General features: G+C 37.2%; 1 protein-coding gene across 3 annotated transcripts in view; it reads right to left on the bottom strand.

The window, feature by feature from the left end:
- KIZ (kizuna centrosomal protein) overlaps positions 1-20156 on the bottom strand; it is a 130143-nt gene that overhangs the window by 85534 nt on the left and 24453 nt on the right. For 2 of the 3 annotated variants that reach the window (XM_055345490.1, XM_055345473.1), the window contains exon 4: positions 19856-19948. The exons of the other annotated variant lie outside the window; for it this stretch is intronic. In XM_055345490.1, the coding sequence (XP_055201465.1) occupies positions 19856-19948 (93 nt within the window). The remainder of the gene's footprint in view (positions 1-19855; positions 19949-20156) is intronic. 3 annotated transcript variants of the gene reach the window in all.

Genomic DNA, 20156 nt, shown 5'->3' with positions numbered 1-20156 from the left:
AACAGCAGAGGGAAAGGAAGAAGCAGACTCCCCATTGAGCAGGGAGCCTGATGTAGGGCTGGATCCTGGGACCCTGGGATCATGGCCTGAGCTGAAGGCAGATGCTTCACCAACTGAGCCACCCAGGCACTCCTATGTTAACTAATTGAATTTAAATAATAAGAAAAAAATAAGAATAAACTTACTGTCATATCTATGAGGAAAATGAGTATTGTCTTTTCATTAAAAAGAGAGAGGGGGATGGAAAAAAAGAGAAGTGAGGTGCTGAGTGGAGCAACAGAAGCAACTGGTTCAGTGGCTTGATCACGGACACATAATGGTAAGTAGAACTGGAAGTAACAATAATGAAACCTTGAAGTTAAGTGCTTTTCTCCTAAAGGGACCAAAGCATTTCTATATACTTAATACTATTTAGTTCACAGAGCCCTACAGAATAGATGGGGAGATGTATTCACATCTCTCTTCCATGGATGGGAAAATATGAGGCCCAAATTTTAAGAAAGAAAACATTACACACTCAGCTGAAATCAGAATCCAGGTCTTGCTTCTCTTCAAATATACTGTCCCTCCTTGAAACCATAAAACTTCTAGAAAACATGGGCAGTAATCTCTCTGACATGAGTCTTAGCGACAGTTTTCTAAATATGTCTGCCTCCGTGGGCAAGTAAACAAAAGCAAAAGTAAAGTATTTGGATACACCAAAATAAGCTTTTGTACAGTAAAGGAAATCATCAGTACAACAAAAAGGCAACCTACTGAATGAGTGAAGATATTTGCAAATGATACATCTGATAAGGGGTTAATATTCAAAATATATAAAGAACTTCTACAACTCAACACCAAAAACCCAAATAATCTGATTAAAAATGGGCAGAGGACCTGAATAGACATTTTTCCAAAGAAAACATACACATGGACAACAGACACATGAAAAGATGCTCAACATCACTAATAATTGGGGAAAATGCAAATCAAAACCACAATGAGCTATCATCTCACAGTCAGAATGGCTAGAATAAAAAAGACAAGAAATAAAAAGTGTTGGTGAACATGGAAAGAAAAAGGAACACTTGTGCACTCTTGGTGGGAATGTAAATTGGTGCAGCTGCTGTGGAAAATAGTATGTTATTTCCTCAAAAATTTAAAAATAGAAATACCATATGATCCAGTAATTCCACTAATGGGTACTGACCCAAAGAAAACAAAAACACTAATTCAAAAAGATATATGCACCCCTATGTTTATTACACCATTATTTATAACAGCCAAGATATGGAAGCAACCTAAGTGTCTTCTGATAGATAAATGGATAAAGAAGGTGTGTGTATGAAATGGATAAGAGTGTAGTGTGTGTGTATGCATGTATATATGTGTACACACATGAGCACACACCCTATGGAATATTACTCAGCCATAAAAGAATTAGATCTTGCCATTTGCAACATCATTGATAGAGCCTAGAGGACATTATGCTAAGTGAAATAAGGCAGAGAAAGACAAATACCACATGATTTCACTTATATGTGGAATATAAAAAACAAATGCAATAAGCAAATTTTAGTTAAAAAAAAGCAGAAACAGACATATAAATACAGAGAAAAAACTGATGGTTGTCAGCGGGAGAAGAGGGGAGAGAGAGGTAAAATGGGTGAAGGGGAGTCAGAGGTATAGGCTTCCAGTTATACAATGGGTAAGTCATGGGGATGAAAGGTTCAGCATAGGGAATATAGTCAATGATACTGTAATAGCACTGTATGGTGACAGACAGTAGCTATACTTGTGGCTATGAGCATAGCATAATGTATAGAGGTGTTGAATCACTATGTTGTACACCTGAAACTAATGTAACATTTTGTGTCAACCATACTTCAATTAAAAAAATGAAAAAAAAAACAAGAAATAAATAGCATTAATAAGGGTAACTACATTGGTAAACATAAAAGATAGCATAAATCCATTTTTATAACTTTTTTCTCCCATATGATTTAAAAGCCAAGTACATCAAGCAATAATTATAAATATATGTGGATGACCAGCATGTAAGATATAAAGACATACTTTATACTACAACTACACCACAAAGGAGTGGGAAAGGAATGGAGTATACAGGAGACAAATTTTGGCATGCTATTAAAGTTAGTATTAGTCTAAAATAGATTATTTTAAGCTAAAATATTAATTATAATACCAGGAAACCCACAGTAACAGACATGACAAGGAATTAAAATAGCACACTAGAAAATATATGTTTAATGCAAAAGAAGGCAGTGTGAAGGATTAAAAGAACAAAAAAGATATATAGTAAACAAAGTACAAAATGGCAGAATCAAATTCTACCTTTTTAGTATTTTTTAAAGATATATTTATTTATTTGAGATAGAAAGGGAGAGGGGGAAAAGTGGGGGGAGGGACAGAAGGAGGGAGGGAGGGAGGGAGAGAGAGAGAGAGAGAGAGAGAGAATCTCATGTAGACTCTCCACTGAGCACAGAGCCCAATGTGGAGCTCAATTTCAGGATCCTGAGATCATGACCTGAGCTGAAATCAGGAGTTGGATGCTTAACCCAGGCACCCCTAAATCTTAACTTTTTAGTAATCACATTAAATTTAAATGGATTAAACACTACAATTAAAGTCAGAGATTGGCAGAGTGAATTTTTAAAAAGCCATATCCAACAAAATGCCATCTAAAGTGACTCATTTTAGATTCAAAGACACAAATAGGTTGAAAGAACAAGAAAGGAAAATGAAAAAATATACTATGTAGATAGTAACCAAAAGAAAGCTGAAGTGGCTATACTAATATCAGACAAAATAGAAGATCTAGATAAGTAGGCAGAAGATCAATAGGGAAATAGAAGACTTGAACAACTATACACCAACTAGACCTAACAGGCATATACAGAAGTATCTACCCACCACCAGCAGAATCCATATTCTAAAGTGCATGTGGAAAGATCCATATTTTAGGCAATAAATCAAGTCTTAATACATTTAAAGGAGTTGAAAGTATGTTCTCTGATGACAATGAAATAAAATTATAAGTCAAAAAAAGAAGGAAATTTGGTAAATTCACAAATATGTGAAAATTACTCCTAAATAATGGGTCAAAAAGAAATTACAGGAAAAGAGTTTGAGATAAATGAAAAGGAAAATACAATATACTAAAACCTATAAGAAGCAGCACTTAGAGGGAAATTCATAACTGTAAAAGCCTATATTGAAAAAGAAGAAAGAACTCAAATCAACAGCCTAACCTTCCATGTTAAGAAATTTTAAAAAGAAGGGGCACCTGGGTGGCTCAGTCAGTTGAGCATCCAACTCCTAATTTTGGCTTGGGTAATGATCTCAGGGTCAGGGAATCAAGCTCTGCACTGGGCTCCACACTCAATATGGGCTGCTTGAGATTCTCTCTCTGCCTCTCCCTCTGCACCCCTCCTCATGTGCGCACACCTATGGGCATGTGCTCTCTTTCTCAAATAATAGATAAGATCTTAGAAGAAAAGAAATTTTAAAAAGAAGAGCCAATTAAATCCAAAGTGAGCATAAAGAAGGAAATAATAAAGATCAGAGCAGAATTAGAGAAAAGCAATAGTGACAATCAACAAAACCAAAAGCTGATTCTTTGAAAAGATCCACAGATTGGCATACCTCTAGCTAGACTAAGGAAAAAAAAGAAGAATTTAAGTTATCAAAATAAGAAATCAAAAGGGAGCACTTTGTGACCAACCTTACAGATATAAAAAAGATAACAGAATACTACAAATAATTATATGCCAACAAATTAGACAACCTAGACAAATTGGACAAATTCTCGGAAAGACACACACTACTAAAACTGACTCAAGAAGAAAGAAAAAATCTGAATAGACTTGTAGCAAGAAATTCAATTAGTAATCAAAAAATTTCCCACAGAGAAAAGTCCAGCACCAGGCTTCACTGGTTAATTCTACCAGAAATCTATAGGGTTAACACCAACCATTCATAAACTCTTCCAAAAATAGGCAAGGAAGAAATACATCTCAACTCATTCTACAAGGCCAGTCCCTAAGATCAAAACCAAAGATGTCTTTAAAAAAGAAAACTACAAGCTAATATTTCTTATGAATATAGATGTGAAAATTCTCAGCAAAATACTAGTAAACTGAATTCAGGAACACATAAAAAGAATTATATATACCATGACTATGTAGGATTTACGCCATGAATACAAATTTGATTCAACATGAAAATCAAGTAATGTAATACATTATGCCAATAAAGGGGGGAAGAAAAAACAAAAGACTATCTCCATAGACATATAAAAAGCATTTGTCAAAATCCAACACATGTTCATGATAAAAAGCAACAAAGAAACTAGGAATAAAAGGGAACTCCCACAACTTGATAAAGTGCATCTATGGAAAACACATAAGTGACATCATAGTCAATGGAGAAAGACTAAAAAGCTTACTCCCTAAGATCAGGATTAACACAAAAATGTCTGCTTTTACCACTTCAACTTAATAAGGCACGCAGATTCTAGCCAGGAGAGTATGGCAAGAAAAAGAAATGGAAGGCATCAAGACTTCGAAGGAAGAAGTAAACTATCTCTATTGACAAATGACATCATCTCATATAAAAAAACCCTCAGGAATCACAAGAAACAATTAGAGGTAATAAGTTCAGCAAGGATGTAGGATACAAAAGCAATATACAAATAGTAATAATTATTTCTATACACTAGCAATAAACTGAAACTGAAATCAGAAAACAATTCTATATACAATAGCATAAAAACATAGAAGAATAAGTTTAAAAAGAAGTACAAGACTTGTATACCAAAAACTGGCATTGGCATGGCATTCTTACAGAAATTGGCCAGCTGACGCTAAATTCATATGGAAATATGAGGAACCCAGAATAACCAAAACAATTTTCCAAAAAAAAAAAAAAGAGCAAACTTGGAGCCTAATATTTCTGACTTTCAAAACTTATTACAAAACTAGGGTAATTGTAGACTGTACTGGCATGAGGATATACATAAGGATCAATGGAACAGAATTCAGAGTCCAGAACTATCCATGCACCTTGAAAAGTAGTTTTGAAAGTTCAGTGGCTCAGTGGTTGAGCATCTGCCTTTGGCTCAGGTCGTGATCAGGTCCTTGGATCAAGTCCTGCATCAGCCTCCTTGCAGGGAGCCTGCTTCTCCCTCTGCCTGTGTCTCTGCCTCTCTGTGTCTCTCATGAATAAATAAATTTTAAAAACCGTAAAAAAAAGAATATTCAAGTCTGAAAAGCAGCTTTTGATGTTGAGAGAGTTGCTATGAGGATTGTGTATGTTCCAAGCCAGTCCTCTCCTAAATCAATCAATCAATCAATCAATCAATCGGACAAACACGAAGTGGGGGGAGGAAAGACTATGACTAGGTCTCCCGGGAGGTTTTCTTTTTCAGGTCTGTCTATGCTGAGCCTCTGACAATTTGTCAATTACAGTTCAGGTTTCTCTATCTCGGAACTGTTTATTTTAGTGGTTTCAGCTTTGCTCTAATAATCTGTGATTCTCTGTGTTCACTGTTGGGTCTCTCCAATTTTAGAGATAGCCAATTGCTCTGTAACCTCACTTCTCTGAGAGATCCAAGAAGAATTGCTGATTTTTTGGCTTATTCAGCTTTTTACTTGTTAGGAAGATGTTGTGACTTCCAAGCTTCTTAAATGTTGGTCTGGAAACCAGATTACATCATAATTTCAGCAGCTGGATATTATCTTATTCTATAAATGTACCATAATTTATTTAACCAGTCTTGTTTTGATGGACCTTGATGGACTTTTGTTTCCCACCATCTACCATTCTAAACCATGCTACAATGATTATTATTGGAGTGTAGGCCTCTCTGTACATGCAAGTACATTAACAAGACAGCTTTCTAGAACTGAAACTGCTGTATCAAGACTAACTTATAATATATTGCCATTTCATCATCCAAAGAGGTAATTATGTCATTATTAAGAATTTTCCTTTGTACCATATGGTTTAAATAGCAAAATCATAATCAACATCTTGATTCACTGATATAAATATTTGTGACTTCTATTTCTTTTATATTTTCTGTTCCTTTTGTAATTGAGAAACTGATATAAGAACAAAGACACATTTTCAAACAGGTGTAAATCACCTATTATCATGGTACTAATTTAACAACTACTTTCATTTTTCCTGTGCTCAAAAACCCCCCAGTTTTAAAAATATATGCCTTCAAGTGATGAGCTACTGTAGAGAACTTCAGCTGGCCATATGCTGAGGTCATTTAGTGAAAATTTGAGGCAAATCAATGATCAGACTTGTGAGTTTGAGAGGACTTTGATTTTTCACTTTCAAGGCCCATTTAGGGAGTGTTAATGAACCAATACTAGAGTGATTACTAACTCAGTACAAGGAGTACACACCTCCCTCTTCATTGGTCTTCTAAAGGCCAGAACATAAACAAAGGAGTGGGCATGTTTTAGAGATGAGAAAGCCACCTAAGGAGAGCCACAAGAAGTGTCCCTGATTGCTTCTTAGTAAGAGGCAAAAGACTCCAAGTCCATTCCTACTGAACACTGAACAAAGAACCCCAAGAGCTAAGAAATGGAGAGAAATAACAGTATCTAAATAGTAACCCACACAATCAACAAAAGTAGGATGTAATCATGATTTAACTTACAGTTAATGCTTACTAGAACCACAGTAAGTGGAAAAACAGCAACAATTCAAGATGGCACTGTTAACAAAGGGTACTTCCAAAAAGCAGGAGAAATTACAAATCTCTATGACAGCAATGGTCATAAAGTGCCAATTTTGCCAAGCATTCTAGACCTTTTAGAATATGGAATTATGGGTCCCCAACAAACTCTACTAATATCCTAATTACTGATATACTAATTAATGAGAACATTAAATTCTAGTGACTTATAATAAATAGGTATTATGAAAAGGTGGCTCTTAATTATGCATAGAATCAAAATCTATGAATTTGTGCATTTGTTCACCTACAGGACTGAAAGAGACAATTTGCATTTGAGGATCTGTTGAGACCCAATAGGAAATTTTTGCTGCTGTATTTCTAGTTGTTTTTTTGGGGGGGAGTTTTTGATATAATTGAAAATGTTGAAATCAACACTGCTGGAATCATAACAAAAACTCCCCTAATATCTTTTTTTTAAAGATTTTATTTATTCATGAGAGACACACACAGAGAGAGAGAGAGAGAGAGAGAGAGAGGCAGAGAGACACAGGCAGAGGGAGAAGCAGGCTCCATATAAACCACTGAGCCACCTGGGCTGCCCACCCCTAGTGTCTTTTAACTAGATTTATCAATTGTTCACATTGTGCTCATTTGTTTTATCATTCTCTCTCCTTATACATATATGTGAATCTTTATATACACACATACCTACACACACACAATTTTTTCCTGAACTATTTGAGGGTAAATTGGAGATACCTGGCCCTTCTCCCCCAAACATTTCAGTATGTATTTCCCAAGCACAAGGACATTGTCCTTCATGAGTAGACAGAGTTCAATGATTAAAATCAGGAAATTTAACTCATAAAATGCTATTTTCTATCCCACAATCCACATTCAAATTTTGACACTTGGCCTAACAATGTCCTTTATACAGCTAACTTTTCTCCAGGGGTTCAGGATCCAAGTCATACCTCTTGAGTGTCCTTTAATCTGGGACAGCCCCTCAGTCTTTGTCATTCTTGACCTTGACATTGTTTAAGAATATAGGCTGGCTACTTTGCAGACTCTCTCAATGCGTATTTGGCTGATGTCTCACCGTGTTTACATTTAGGTTATGTATTTTTGTCAGGAAGACCACAGAAATGTGTTTCTAGTTTTTCAGCAACAGGACTATTACTCTGATAAAGCAAGTTCACTGGGATGGAAATTAACCCCCAATCTTCCCACTATCAAGCAGAATAATTAAAAATATTCCCTTAAAAATTTGACATCTAGGAGTACCTGGATGGCTCAGTTGGTTAAGTTTCAGCTCAGGTCAGTGCAGAGTCTGCTTGAGATTCTCTTTCTCTCCCCTTCTATCCCTCCCCCTTCTCATGCTCTTTCTCTCTCTCTCTCTCTCTCTCAAATAAATAAATCTAAAAGAAAATTGACCTCTTAAAAGAAAAACCCAAAATTAAAAAAAAAACATGACTGACAAAAATGCAATGCCATTTTAAACCCATTATATTAAATTTTAGAAATTAAAATTATTATACCCAATTCTGGATTGGGTCCTGGAACATAAAAAGGACATTGATGGAAAAACTAAAAAATATGAATAAAGACCAGAGTCTAGTTAATAGTAATATACCTAAGTTGGTTTTTTAGATTTGACAAATGTGGCGTTGTAATGTAGGTTGTTGACAACTGTGTAAACTGGGTGAGGGATCCAAGGAAACTGTACCGTCTCTGCAGGTTTTCTGCAAATCTAAAATTACTCTAGAATAAAATGTTTACTTGAAAAATAACCCCTGGGAAGAGGGGTCCTGAGGACATGGCAGATATCGTTTAAGGGTAAAAACTTGCAATGAGTAGTAAATAAGTCCTAGAGACCTAATGCACAGCATGGTGAATATAGACAACAATATTATAATCATCAAACTTGCTAAGAGACTAGAAGTCGATTATCCTAACCACTGAAAGGAAATGGTAATTACATAATGTGATAGAGGTGTTAATTACCACTACAATGGCAATCATATTACAATATATAAATGTATTGAATTAACCTGTTAGATACTATAAATTTATACAATATTATATGTCAAATATATCTCAATAAAAAATAAATAAAACAACAGTAACAATAAAAAAAAATCCCTAGTAGTGATGAAGGTTCGGTGAAATAGAAGCTCCTGTTGTTGGTAGCAAAATAAACAGGCAAAATCCTCTGATAACATACGGGAAAGAATCCAGCATGAATTTTCCTAAATATCCTTATTGTCTTTGATTCTATACTTTTACAGGGAAACATCCTAAGGAAGTAAGCCTAACAGGGGAATAAAAACTATGTGGCAAACAAGTCATTTGCAGATTTACAATCATGAAAAGTTTGAAGCCAGCTGCATAAAATGGGGCAAGGTTATGAAGTCACAAAAATGAAGCAAATGCAGACTATGGTGGAACAAGAGAAATGCTTAGATATGACAAGTGAAAAAAATCCAAAATTATATATTTAGTATACTTATACCTACCTACGTAAAGATAAACCTAACATAGGAAAAAGAAATTAACCAAAATGTGTTTGTATAGAATTTTGCCAAGAAAATGAACATTGCTTTGCTCAACTGTTCCATTTTCCAACTTAACAAATTTGACTTGACGTAAACCGTTACAAATAATTTTCTCGAGCTATAATTCACATGCCATAAAATTCATCCTTTTAAAGTATAACAATTCAGGGGTTTCCGTATAGTCAGGGGTTTCCATATAGTCACAAGTGTGCAGCCATTACCACAATCAATTTTAGAACATTTCATCGCCCACAAAAGAAACCCTGTACCCTTCAGCAATCACTTCCCATCCTCCCTGACCAGCCCCTAGCCCTGGGCAACCACTTATCTACTACACCATTTTACATTCCTACCAGCAATTATGTAAACTTTTATAACAAAAAAAAAAAATGTAAAGAAACGTATAAGAATTAACTCCTGCTCGCTATTAGGCAATGTTACATACATTTGAACTGGCTCAACGTTTACAAAGTAAAATAGTGGCTCCAGTAAAATACAAGCTGGGCTTCATCAGGTTGGCAGCTTTCCCATTTGCTAAGATCAGGCAGTGAGACAGGTGACTCTTTTCTTTTTTAAAATAGTCTGTCATTTTGTTTGCTTAGCAACAGGAAATAGGGTGGTCTTTAATCTTAAAATTCTGACATTGTTATATGTCTCACAAGCAGTTTCTAAGCCAGGGAAGCTGAAGAGAATGCCGTGTTTCATATTATTGTTGACACTGGAATAATATTAGGAATTGAAAAGTTTTTGAGAGATAGACGTTATTGCCAAAAGAAGGGGTGTGTATCAGTATTTAAGGATCTGACATAATGATCAATGTTTCTCCGCCTTCCTATTACTTTCTGTAGTTCAGTGCTTAAGGTAAATCTCTAATCCAGGATTTCAGTTCAGTTCTTCCTTTTCCCCTGATACAGTTATCCATCTGTAGTTTCTTTAAAAATTTTAGGAGATGCAGAAAGTGATAGCAAAGCAAATAAACATGACTGGAAATACTCATGAGTAAATAGAAGGTAAGTTTTAATTTTTTTTTTTTATTTACTTATGATAGTCACAGAGAGAGAGATTGAGGCAGAGACACAGGCAGAGGGAGAAGCAGGCTCCATGCACCGGGAGCCTGACGTGGGATTCGATCCCGGGTCTCCAGGATCGCGCCCTAGGCCAAAGGCAGGCGCCAAACCGCTGCGCCACCCAGGGATCCCAGAAGGTAAGTTTTAAAACCAGAACTTCATTGTGAAATGGGAAAGGGCATACATAGGGAGAGATCAACAACTTTAGAATTATTGTAATGATGAAAAAATAAAATAAGATAAAAACAGAGAGGGAGGCAAACCATAAGAGACTCTTCACTATAGGAATCAGAGGGCTGCTGGAGGGGAGGTACAGAGGGGGATGAGGTAACTGGATGATGGGCATTAAGGAGGGCAGGTGATGGAATGAGCACTGGGTGTTATATGCAGCTGGTGAATCACTACATTCTACCCCTGAAACTACGAATACACTACATGTTAACTAAATTGAATTTTAATAAAAATATTTTAAATGAATTATGGTAATGATGACTTAGTTAATAACTACTAACTACAGTAGTCAAAGCAGGTATCTTAACCATTATTGTACTTTGAAAATTATTTATGCTATACTTCACATTTTGCAAAATCCTGAGAAAATCTTAGTTTTTCTTACTACGTTATTTTTTTCACACACAGGGGACGTGAGAAGTATCAAGATGAATGCAGAATGGAAACAGAGCTATCAGACCAAATTTCCAGCTTTCACACAGTACAATGATAACTTTTAGTTTCTATATAAGCAAGTCCTTAACTTAAATTGAGATTAAAAAAATATTTTAGTAAAAATTTATATATAGGGGTGCCAGGTGGCTCAGCTGGCTAAGTATCTGCCTTCGGCTCAGGTCATGATCCTGGAGTCCTGGTATCAAGTCCCACATCAGGCTCCCTGCTCAGCTCTGCTTCTCCCTCAACCATTGTTCCTGCTTATGTGCTCTCTCTTGCTCACTCTCTCAAATAAATAAACAAAATCTTTTTTGTAAAAAAATTTACATATAGCAATCCTGAAGAAATTCTTTTACTTTACCATGTGTTATCAGCTGAATTGTATCCCCCTCCCCGAATTCTTATGTTGAAGTCCTAATTCCCAGTGTGATTATCAGAAGATAGGGCCTGTAAGGTAAGGGTGATTAAGGTTAAATGAGTTCCTAAGAGGAGGAGATACCAGAGATCTCTCTCCATGCAAATGTACAAAGAAAAGGCCCTATGAGACACAGAAAAAGGGCAGCTATCGGCAACCCAAAGCGAGAGAGGCCCTACCAGAAATCAATTCGGCTGGCACTCTTATCTTGGACTTTCAGCTTCCAGAATTGTGAGAAAATAAATTTCTGTTATTTAAGCCCCAGTCTGTGGTATTTTGTTATGGCCACTTGAACTAACACATCATGCCAATGCTTAACACTTCTTTCACTTTGCCAGTGATAGATTACAGACACAATCAAATTTTCACAACTGAGGACATAAAGAGCTATCTCTGGTCATTAAATCCAATAGGCATTGGAACTGTCTTAATTTTAGAATGGATCCATTAAATTTAGGCTTGAAAGATATGTTCTGAAAATAATTTTGTTGGGTAAATCATTAATAACATTAACCAATTATGAGCAGTTACCACCTGGTGGCTTTATGTCCCATTTCTTTAATTCTTGGGTAATCTCTCCATCCCCAGAGCTGGTGTCTCTACCATCCTAGACGAAAGGCAAGAAGCCAGCACAAAAGAATGGCTACCCTAGTGGAGACCAAAGATAGAGATGATGGGGACAGGGGTGAGTGAAAGTGGTGGCAGGATCAGTACACCTGTTAAGTACTTACCAGGAGTCAAGGAGATTTATATTCATTACCTTTCTTAATCCTCAAAACAACCATTACTATTTCCCTGCTCTTGTGGGACTTAGCAAGAATTGAACAATTTGCTTTTGACCACAGAATTCAAACGGGTACGTGAGAATCCAATACCCATCTCTTATGCTACAATACTCAAAACGAAATCAGTGAGACTCGAACTGTGTTACTGAATAACAGCTTTTTTGAAAAACAAATACAAAATCTCTAAAAATAAATTGAAATCTACAACTAATTTCTTACTAATTCAACCAGTACAAAATCAGACCTACTAAAACAGACTCTAAATGGAACTTCTACCTAATAAATAAAATTGAGTCTATGTAGGGTAAATGGGAAAAGTAGGAGAAAAGCATATAGAAACTTCAATAGAAATTTAGTATTCCTCAATTTTACCAATCAGTGATTTTCAAAAAATAAACACACACGCCCCAGCACCATCCTTCCCCCGGATACCCCCAGGCCTATGCAATTGCCTTGATTAAAACAGTAGAAAGTCATGGTTTTCAAGAAGAGAAGCTTAACAAGTGTCTCAGAATATCGAGGCAACAGCCCTTTCTTAATTTGCCCTGTATATGCTCCGTGGTTCCCTCACAGGGTGGCTCAGATATAACTATCTCCTGAGCAAGGTCCTTCTTCCTAAAACGCTCATCCCTTCCTCAAACCTTACTTTTTTTTCTGTATCTTTTTTTCTGTATTAACATTATTAAGCTAACTAGAGCTTCTATTTTTTGGTAACTAATTAATTAGAGAGAGAGAGAGAAAGAGCAAGTATGAGCACGGGGAGGGGGAGAGGGAGAGGGAGAGAGAGAATCTCAAGCCAACTCCCTGCTGAGCACGGAGCCTGCCCTGGGACCCATGAGATCATGACCTGAGCCGAAATTACTAGTCAGGCACATAACCAACTGAGCCACTCAGGTGTCCCTGGAACTTCTATTCCTTGAGGACAGATTACCAAGAGTTGGATGTCTGACACAAAGCATATGTATATAGCCAATCCCCTGCATAGTCAAAAATCTGTGTAAAACTTTTACTCCCTCAAAACCTAACTACTAATAGTCTCCTATTGACCGGAAGCATAAATAGTTGATTAACGCATATTTCTGTATATGTGTTATATACTGTATTCTTACAACAATGCAAGCCAGAGAAAAGAAAAACATAAAATACATTTATAGTACTGTACATAAATTTATTTTTAAAAATCTGTGTATAAGTGGACCCATACAGTTCAAACCCATGTTGTTCAAGGGTTAACTCTATATTCACTTGTGATGATTATTGCCAGATCCCTTTCCAAAATAGTTCTAGCACTAATACTTTTTTTTCAGACTACATGAAAATGAGTTTTTTCCCTAATAATATAGTATTTTATAGAATATGAGCATATCAAGTTTGGAAAATCTTCTAAAGAATAAGAAATCAATATTTGTTCTCCTGTGGAGACTTCTGTAATCCCTTGTACTATCAAAGGGAGAAAAGAAACAATGTTTTCCATAAAACTTATCTTCCTCTTGCTAAATCAACTTGTTTCCTTTTCTTCTTTTCCTTCCCTTTTTCTCTCTTCCCTATCACTCCAATAGAAGATGTGTGCATATATATATATGCATATATATATATGTGTGTGTGTGTGTGCGAATGTCATTTTCTCACTTGCAAAGGCTTTTGACACATAACACTCCTGTTACATAATTCCTCCAGAGACAGCAAAGGAATGATAGTTGTGTAGCCAAATGTCTCCACAAAGAAAAGTTTAGAAATATGGTTATTTTCATTCTTGACTGTAAGGAGGCGGCTAAGTCCCTTCCAGAGAGGCTTCCTTCCACCATTCTCCTAAGTGAAACCTTTCTTCCAGTAACCGAGAAGCAAGTTGATGTATTTCTTGATTGAGTCTCTGCCATTGACCAGGTATACATCTGGAGACATGGCTTTGGGCCTCCATCTCCTAATATGAAAAATGGGTATCAAAATAAATCTTACTTTGTAAAGCTGTTGTAAGGAGTGTGTGTGTGTGTACTTTTATATATATTTATAAATGTATTATATAAAGTCCTTAGAACAGTACCCAAAACAGAGTAAAACCAATATTAAGTGTTAGCTGTTAATCTGACCCATATCACCCACTTGGGAGGCACCCTCAAAAGGAAGCAGGACATGGAGAGTTCAAACTTCATCTGCCCTTGAGATCCAGTGGAATGGAGCACACACCCCACTCAAAGAAAACAGCTATCCCCTCTTCCTCACTGCGGGCTGGCAGGCTGCTACGGCTCACCAGGTGGAGCAGTGGATAAGCTCTAGACCTACGGGTAGAAGCTCAAGGTCCAGTGAACCTGGAGAAAAGAGCATTTTCTAGCCTCTCCTGAAAGAAGATCTGCAGATCTGGTTTTAGTGCCAGGACTTGAAAAACTAGTTGTGTAATTCAGTTGAATTTTTACTTGTTTTGTGACTAGAAACACATAAAAATAAAAAAGCAATTAAGATAAAAGAGGTCCAGCTGAATACCTCTGGATTTTTCATTGACCTAAGTCAAAAAAAATTCACAAGTTTGAGGATGGCAGAGGTGAGGGTGAGTCAACATCCCGAACAAGGTACAACATCCCAGTATTAGAAACCTGGGCAACTGCCCAGGCCCCTGCTTTAGAGAGATTCTTGTACTTTTTATAACTGGGCAGTGGTTCAATGAGACTGCTGGTGAATGAAGTACCGTGGGCCAGTAAGGATAGGAAACCGGGGCTTATACAGATAACTTTAATAACTCAACCACTTTACCCCTTCCCCCAAACTGCTCTTTCCAGTAGCAGGTATGACAGGGCTAGACCCATATCCATGGGAACCTCACCATCCCAGTACTGCGCACAGTGTCCTCCTGGCCTGGGAGCTTCCCTCACTGCTGTGCAGCAGCCTGGAGTGGAGCCAGGTACAACAACCAGACAATGACAGGAGCTAAGGAATAAGCCCCTCCCTCTCCTGCCCCTCCTCTGGGTTCGAGGACACTGATGTGTGTGCTACACAGTCTTCCGAGGATTCCCGATGGAACTGAGATCCAGGTGTTCACAATGGTAACCTACTTGGTTCATACACTACTGGTCGTATCACTCTCCTCTCTCCTCTATCTGAGCTTCCTGGGACCACCTCTCAGATAAACCACTTACACTCCAATCTTGTCTCAGGTTCTACTTCCATGAGATTCCAATCTATTTCCTCTTTAAATATGGATACTTCAGGAGAGTCTTATGACCCCTTTTCCCTTGCCATGATGTTTTTATTTCAATCGTGTGTCCCCTCCATATCACTGGTCACTTTAGCCCTTGGAGATGAGCCCAGGCCCTACAATGGCCTGCCTTGGTCAGGCTGCTCCTGGGAGCTGCAGTCTGTCCTCTGGGAGTGAAACCCTTCCCATCATGAAACATTAGGGTGTCTTCCTTGTCTGGTGCCTCCCCTACATCAGGGCTGCTCCCAACCACAACTCTACCACCTCTCCTGTCAGGGCTCCACCACAGCACCAGGTGCGCATCTGTCTTTTCGCTTAGAAGTTCTTCAGTATGGCTTTCAGGTATTTCTTCTGCCCCACCAAGCCTACTCAAGCAGATGCTCCTTCTATTAGAAACATGAGCAGTTCAGAGACAGGCACTCTGCTTTCCTTGGCTCATCTGACATAGCTGGAATACTGAAACCATTTCACTCTCTCCCAAGGTTGGGGACAAATGCAACATCTAAATGGGTAATTGAAATATTTTGCATGATGTGGCCAGGCTGTTTTTATTGGATCAGGAATTTCTCCCGACTTATAAAGAACATTTCACCCATACCGCCCTAAGTGGCAGGGAAGCAAGATGGCTAACAGCACAGATGCCAAAGTAAAAATGGTTTGGATTTGAGTTTTGGCTCTGCTTCCCTGTGTAGTTTTGGGCAAGTTAATCAACCCCTCTGAGCCCTGCCATGAAATGAGGATAACAACAGTATTTACTTCCAGGATTGTTGAATATATTAGATGAGTTGATGAATATAAAGTGCTTAATGTAGCACCTGGCACAGAGTAAGTGTGCAATTATCATTAGCCATTGTTACTATTCGTATCAGAAGTGGAAGTATCAACCTGCATAACCATTCTCCATGTAACCCTTGCAGGAAGGTTTATACAGCAAAGTGAACTCCCCAGTTAGCCTTTAGTCCTATGACCTCCAGCCAAGCCTAGTCCCATATAATCCCGCTGTAAAGTCTCTAGTTTAGTTCTACTTTTAGTAGAATATGTTTCACAGTACAACAGTTCAAAGAAACTTCACAATTTCTACCCCCAAATTTATACTCTCATTCACAAATATCATCTGCATCTCTTTTGGGTACATAGGATTTGATGTGTTTTTATGTATATTCTTTAGTCATTGCTCATATGAAAAATTGAGCACTAGAACATACCTAAAGACTAACAGAATTAGAGTTTACTCCCAAGACAAAAAATGCAATATATAATAGAGGGAAAGTATTATTAAATTATAGTAAAATTTGTGAGGATTCGAGGGCGGGGGGCTCCAACTTTGTCTTTTTGCTATTAACCAAAAAACAAAAGTCTACTAAGTAAACTAATAGTGGAAACAAACTTGGGGAATGAGTAGACCAATTATTTATTCTTGTAAAAGAACACATGACTCTGAAGAGTAGCCATTGGATGTATGAAAGCTCTGGATGTCCTATTATGAAACCAAACTAGAGTTTTACATTAAGAAGATGGACAACTACTACCTCATGATTTTTCTTAGTAGATATCCAAGTTCCTGCTATAGTTAAAAAGTACACAACCACTTAAAAGACCTATCTTTTGGGATGCCTGGGTGACTCAGCAGTTGGGCGTCTGCCTTCCGCCCAGGGCGTGATCCTGGAGACCCAGGATTGACTCTCACATCGGGCTCTCTGCACGGAGCCTGCCTCTCTCTCTGTCTCTCTCATGAATGGATGGATAAAATCTTTAAAAAAAAAAAAAAAGACATCCTACCTTTTATAATTCAGAAGTATCACTAATTGGATAAACCCTTTCCCCCTCCTTAGTGTTTTCCACTTCAATGGTAACACCCAATTTAGGCTCTTAATTCTTCCTGTCTGAACCAACTTTGATTTCTTCAGTTCTATCAACTCCTTCCCTCAGTTCATCCTTCACAGCACTACCAGCCTCATCTTCCTGCAGCTGCACACCTGTGATGTCACTGCTCTGTCCACAAGCCCTGCCTTCACCTGCCCCAACACACATGGACACACACACATGTATTCATAGATACATGCACACATGGGTTCCAGGAGGAAATCTCAATTCTTCACCTGGTACTAAGAAGTTCTATGATGTAACTTTCCAAACTCATTGTCTACCACTTCCCTATAAGAATATCAGACTTTAACCAGGCTGAATAACTACCCACTAGGCTTTCTTGCTTCTGCTCCTTTACTCATAACATCTCTGAACCTTAGAATGTCTACCATATTCCCCCTGACTGACATCCTTCCCATTCCTGCATGCTAGTTCAAATGCCACCTCCTCCACCAAGCCTTGGGATACTCATGTCAGTGAAAGCACATCTTTTTTCTTCATGTAGCACATGCCTACCCCATGTAACCAGCATTTATCACATACTACCCTGGGCCTCAGAAAGGGCATCTCCTTGAAGGCAAACACTGGAATTCATAGTAGGACCTACTGTGGCTTCTCACGGAAATCAGTTGCTCAGAACATATTTATTGACTTCAACGGTGACACTACACTGTGCTTCAGGCCAGTCCCTGAAGACCAACATCTCTGGGAACAGAGACTAATACATTTGACTGTCTAAAGAAGAGATGTGTGGATTTCCACTGGGGGGAAAAAATTAACTCATATGCTAAGAAATTGTTCTAGAATTGGTATATAATAAGGATTAACCAATTCATCATTTTACTGAAATGTATTTACCTTTTAATTGATGGAAAATCAATAGGAAATTGAAAATGACAAGATGTAAATTTCTCAAAATGTTACCTAATTGATTCTTACACACAGTCTATCATCAAAGTTTTTAAGGAGATGACACTTCTCAGCATAAAGTGAAATACTTCTCTTCTAATTATTATATGTAACATCTTTAAGGGGTTGTAAGCTATATGTCTCTTGCCCTAATTTTCAACGTAACTTAAAAGGAGACTACATAACTGTATGTAAGGTAAGGAATCAGTAGTGCAAATAGAAAAAAAAGAAGTCTCCCATTTTACCCAAGTACCATTGACACTGCCATACTAAAATGCATTTATCAGGAATGGCATAGAAAGAACAAACTGGTTTATAGATTAAAAACGTCAATTATTTTGTGACCCAATGTCAAACAGAAACACTGCCTGAATGGTTTAGGAGTCTATCACATCACACCACATTTGGCATACATCTAATGGTACAGAAATCATTTATCATTAAAGGCCTTTTTTATATAGGTCAAGGTTGCTGGGCCTTGGTGTTTTGTATCTTACAGTTTAAAGAATGCTCTAAATTCTGTTTTTTAACTTTTTAATCTTTGGGAAGGAAAACTAAAACTTCCTATAAACTCAGCTTAATGCCTGCTAATGCATGGAAAAAAGGAAAACTAAAACCTTCCTCCTACTATAAAAACAAAATAGTGTGGCCTCTGTTTCTTTTCTGATAAGAGTCTTAAATACCAAACAGTTAACTGCATAATAACATTTACTGGCAGCCAGGCAGCCTGCTTAGCAGATATATAAAGCAGGTAAAAGGAGAAAAAGTTAATTTCTTGGCTGAATGATTCCATCGGTAGCTATAGGGCAAACCTGAAAGTCTTTTAGTAAAGTAGCAGTTGGTTCTTCTATCAATCTGTAGCACACACACTCTTCCAAGGAAAGCATTAAATATGAAAATCATATCCCGTTATCATCTGTTTCCAGCTTTCAGTCCAGTAAGCTTTTCTTAATGAATGCTGCAGCCTAAGGAACGAGCACGCTGTTGGCTTCTCTGAATAATGGAGTGATGCTACCGTTTTTGCTTATTACAATATCGACTGGCTGAGGGGGTTTCACACATAGTCACAAGTGACTACTCTTGCCAGCATGCTCCAAGTTATTACAAGATGTTTTTAGACATTTCATCTAAAAGAGCTTTACTGCTTTTAGTGGAGAAAACATCTATGGTCTTGAACAGAATCATTTATATGGAGATAGGCTGCAGGATTAGTAGCCTGCATTATGGCAGATACATAGCAGAATTTATTTAAGTATTCCTTGCCAGTCTTTTTGTCTGTTGCTTAGATATGCAATCTTTTCTTTCCACTTCCTCTGTGAAAGGTTAAAATGTACAAAATTATATATACAAAGAAAAGAAGCAAAAGGCCACATTTTGTTTACCTTTTATTTAGAACATTTCTGGAACTAAGGGGGGAAAAAAGCAGCTATAAAGCATCATTTAGCCAAACATAATTTCACCTGCTAACGACACTAAGGTTTTCTTGGGAATTTGTCTCTTTTAAGCTTGCCGTGATGGCCTTTCAGCACATTTAATTGAATTAAACATTAAAGCAATACTCTGTAAGGAAAAGTCTTTAAATAATACTTATAGGTTAATCAAAAAGATCTTTGTAATAAGATGATTTTATTTAAAACACTAAGGTAAAAGAGGAATGTTCCAGAAGTCCTCTGTCAACAGAAGGTATATTATTTTAATGTATTACCTTTCCTCTGTCTTTATCCTTCTGTTCACCTCTTGCTTCTGGACTCTCTTTTGACTGTAGCTGCATCTTCTTCATTTGAGCCACATATTCATTCTAAATATAAACAAAGTTTTGATTTTGTGGTGGCTCTTATGATAACCAGCTATATTTTTCAGTTATTAGAGCATGAAAAGAACACTGAAGTAGAAAGTAAAAGCTGATGTCAAGAAATTCAACTTATCTTAGAAAAGAGATGATTTCACAAATAAAACATCAAAAACTGAGTTCTATAAGATGCCACACGTTTTTAAATAAGATTTGA

The sequence above is a fragment of the Nyctereutes procyonoides genome, unplaced genomic scaffold (assembly GCF_905146905.1).
Source record: "Nyctereutes procyonoides isolate TBG_1078 unplaced genomic scaffold, NYPRO_anot_genome, whole genome shotgun sequence".
Classification (NCBI taxonomy): Eukaryota; Metazoa; Chordata; class Mammalia; order Carnivora; family Canidae; genus Nyctereutes; species Nyctereutes procyonoides.
The sequence above is the reverse complement of the archived record's forward strand: the minus strand, read 5'-3'. Positions and strand labels throughout refer to the sequence as shown.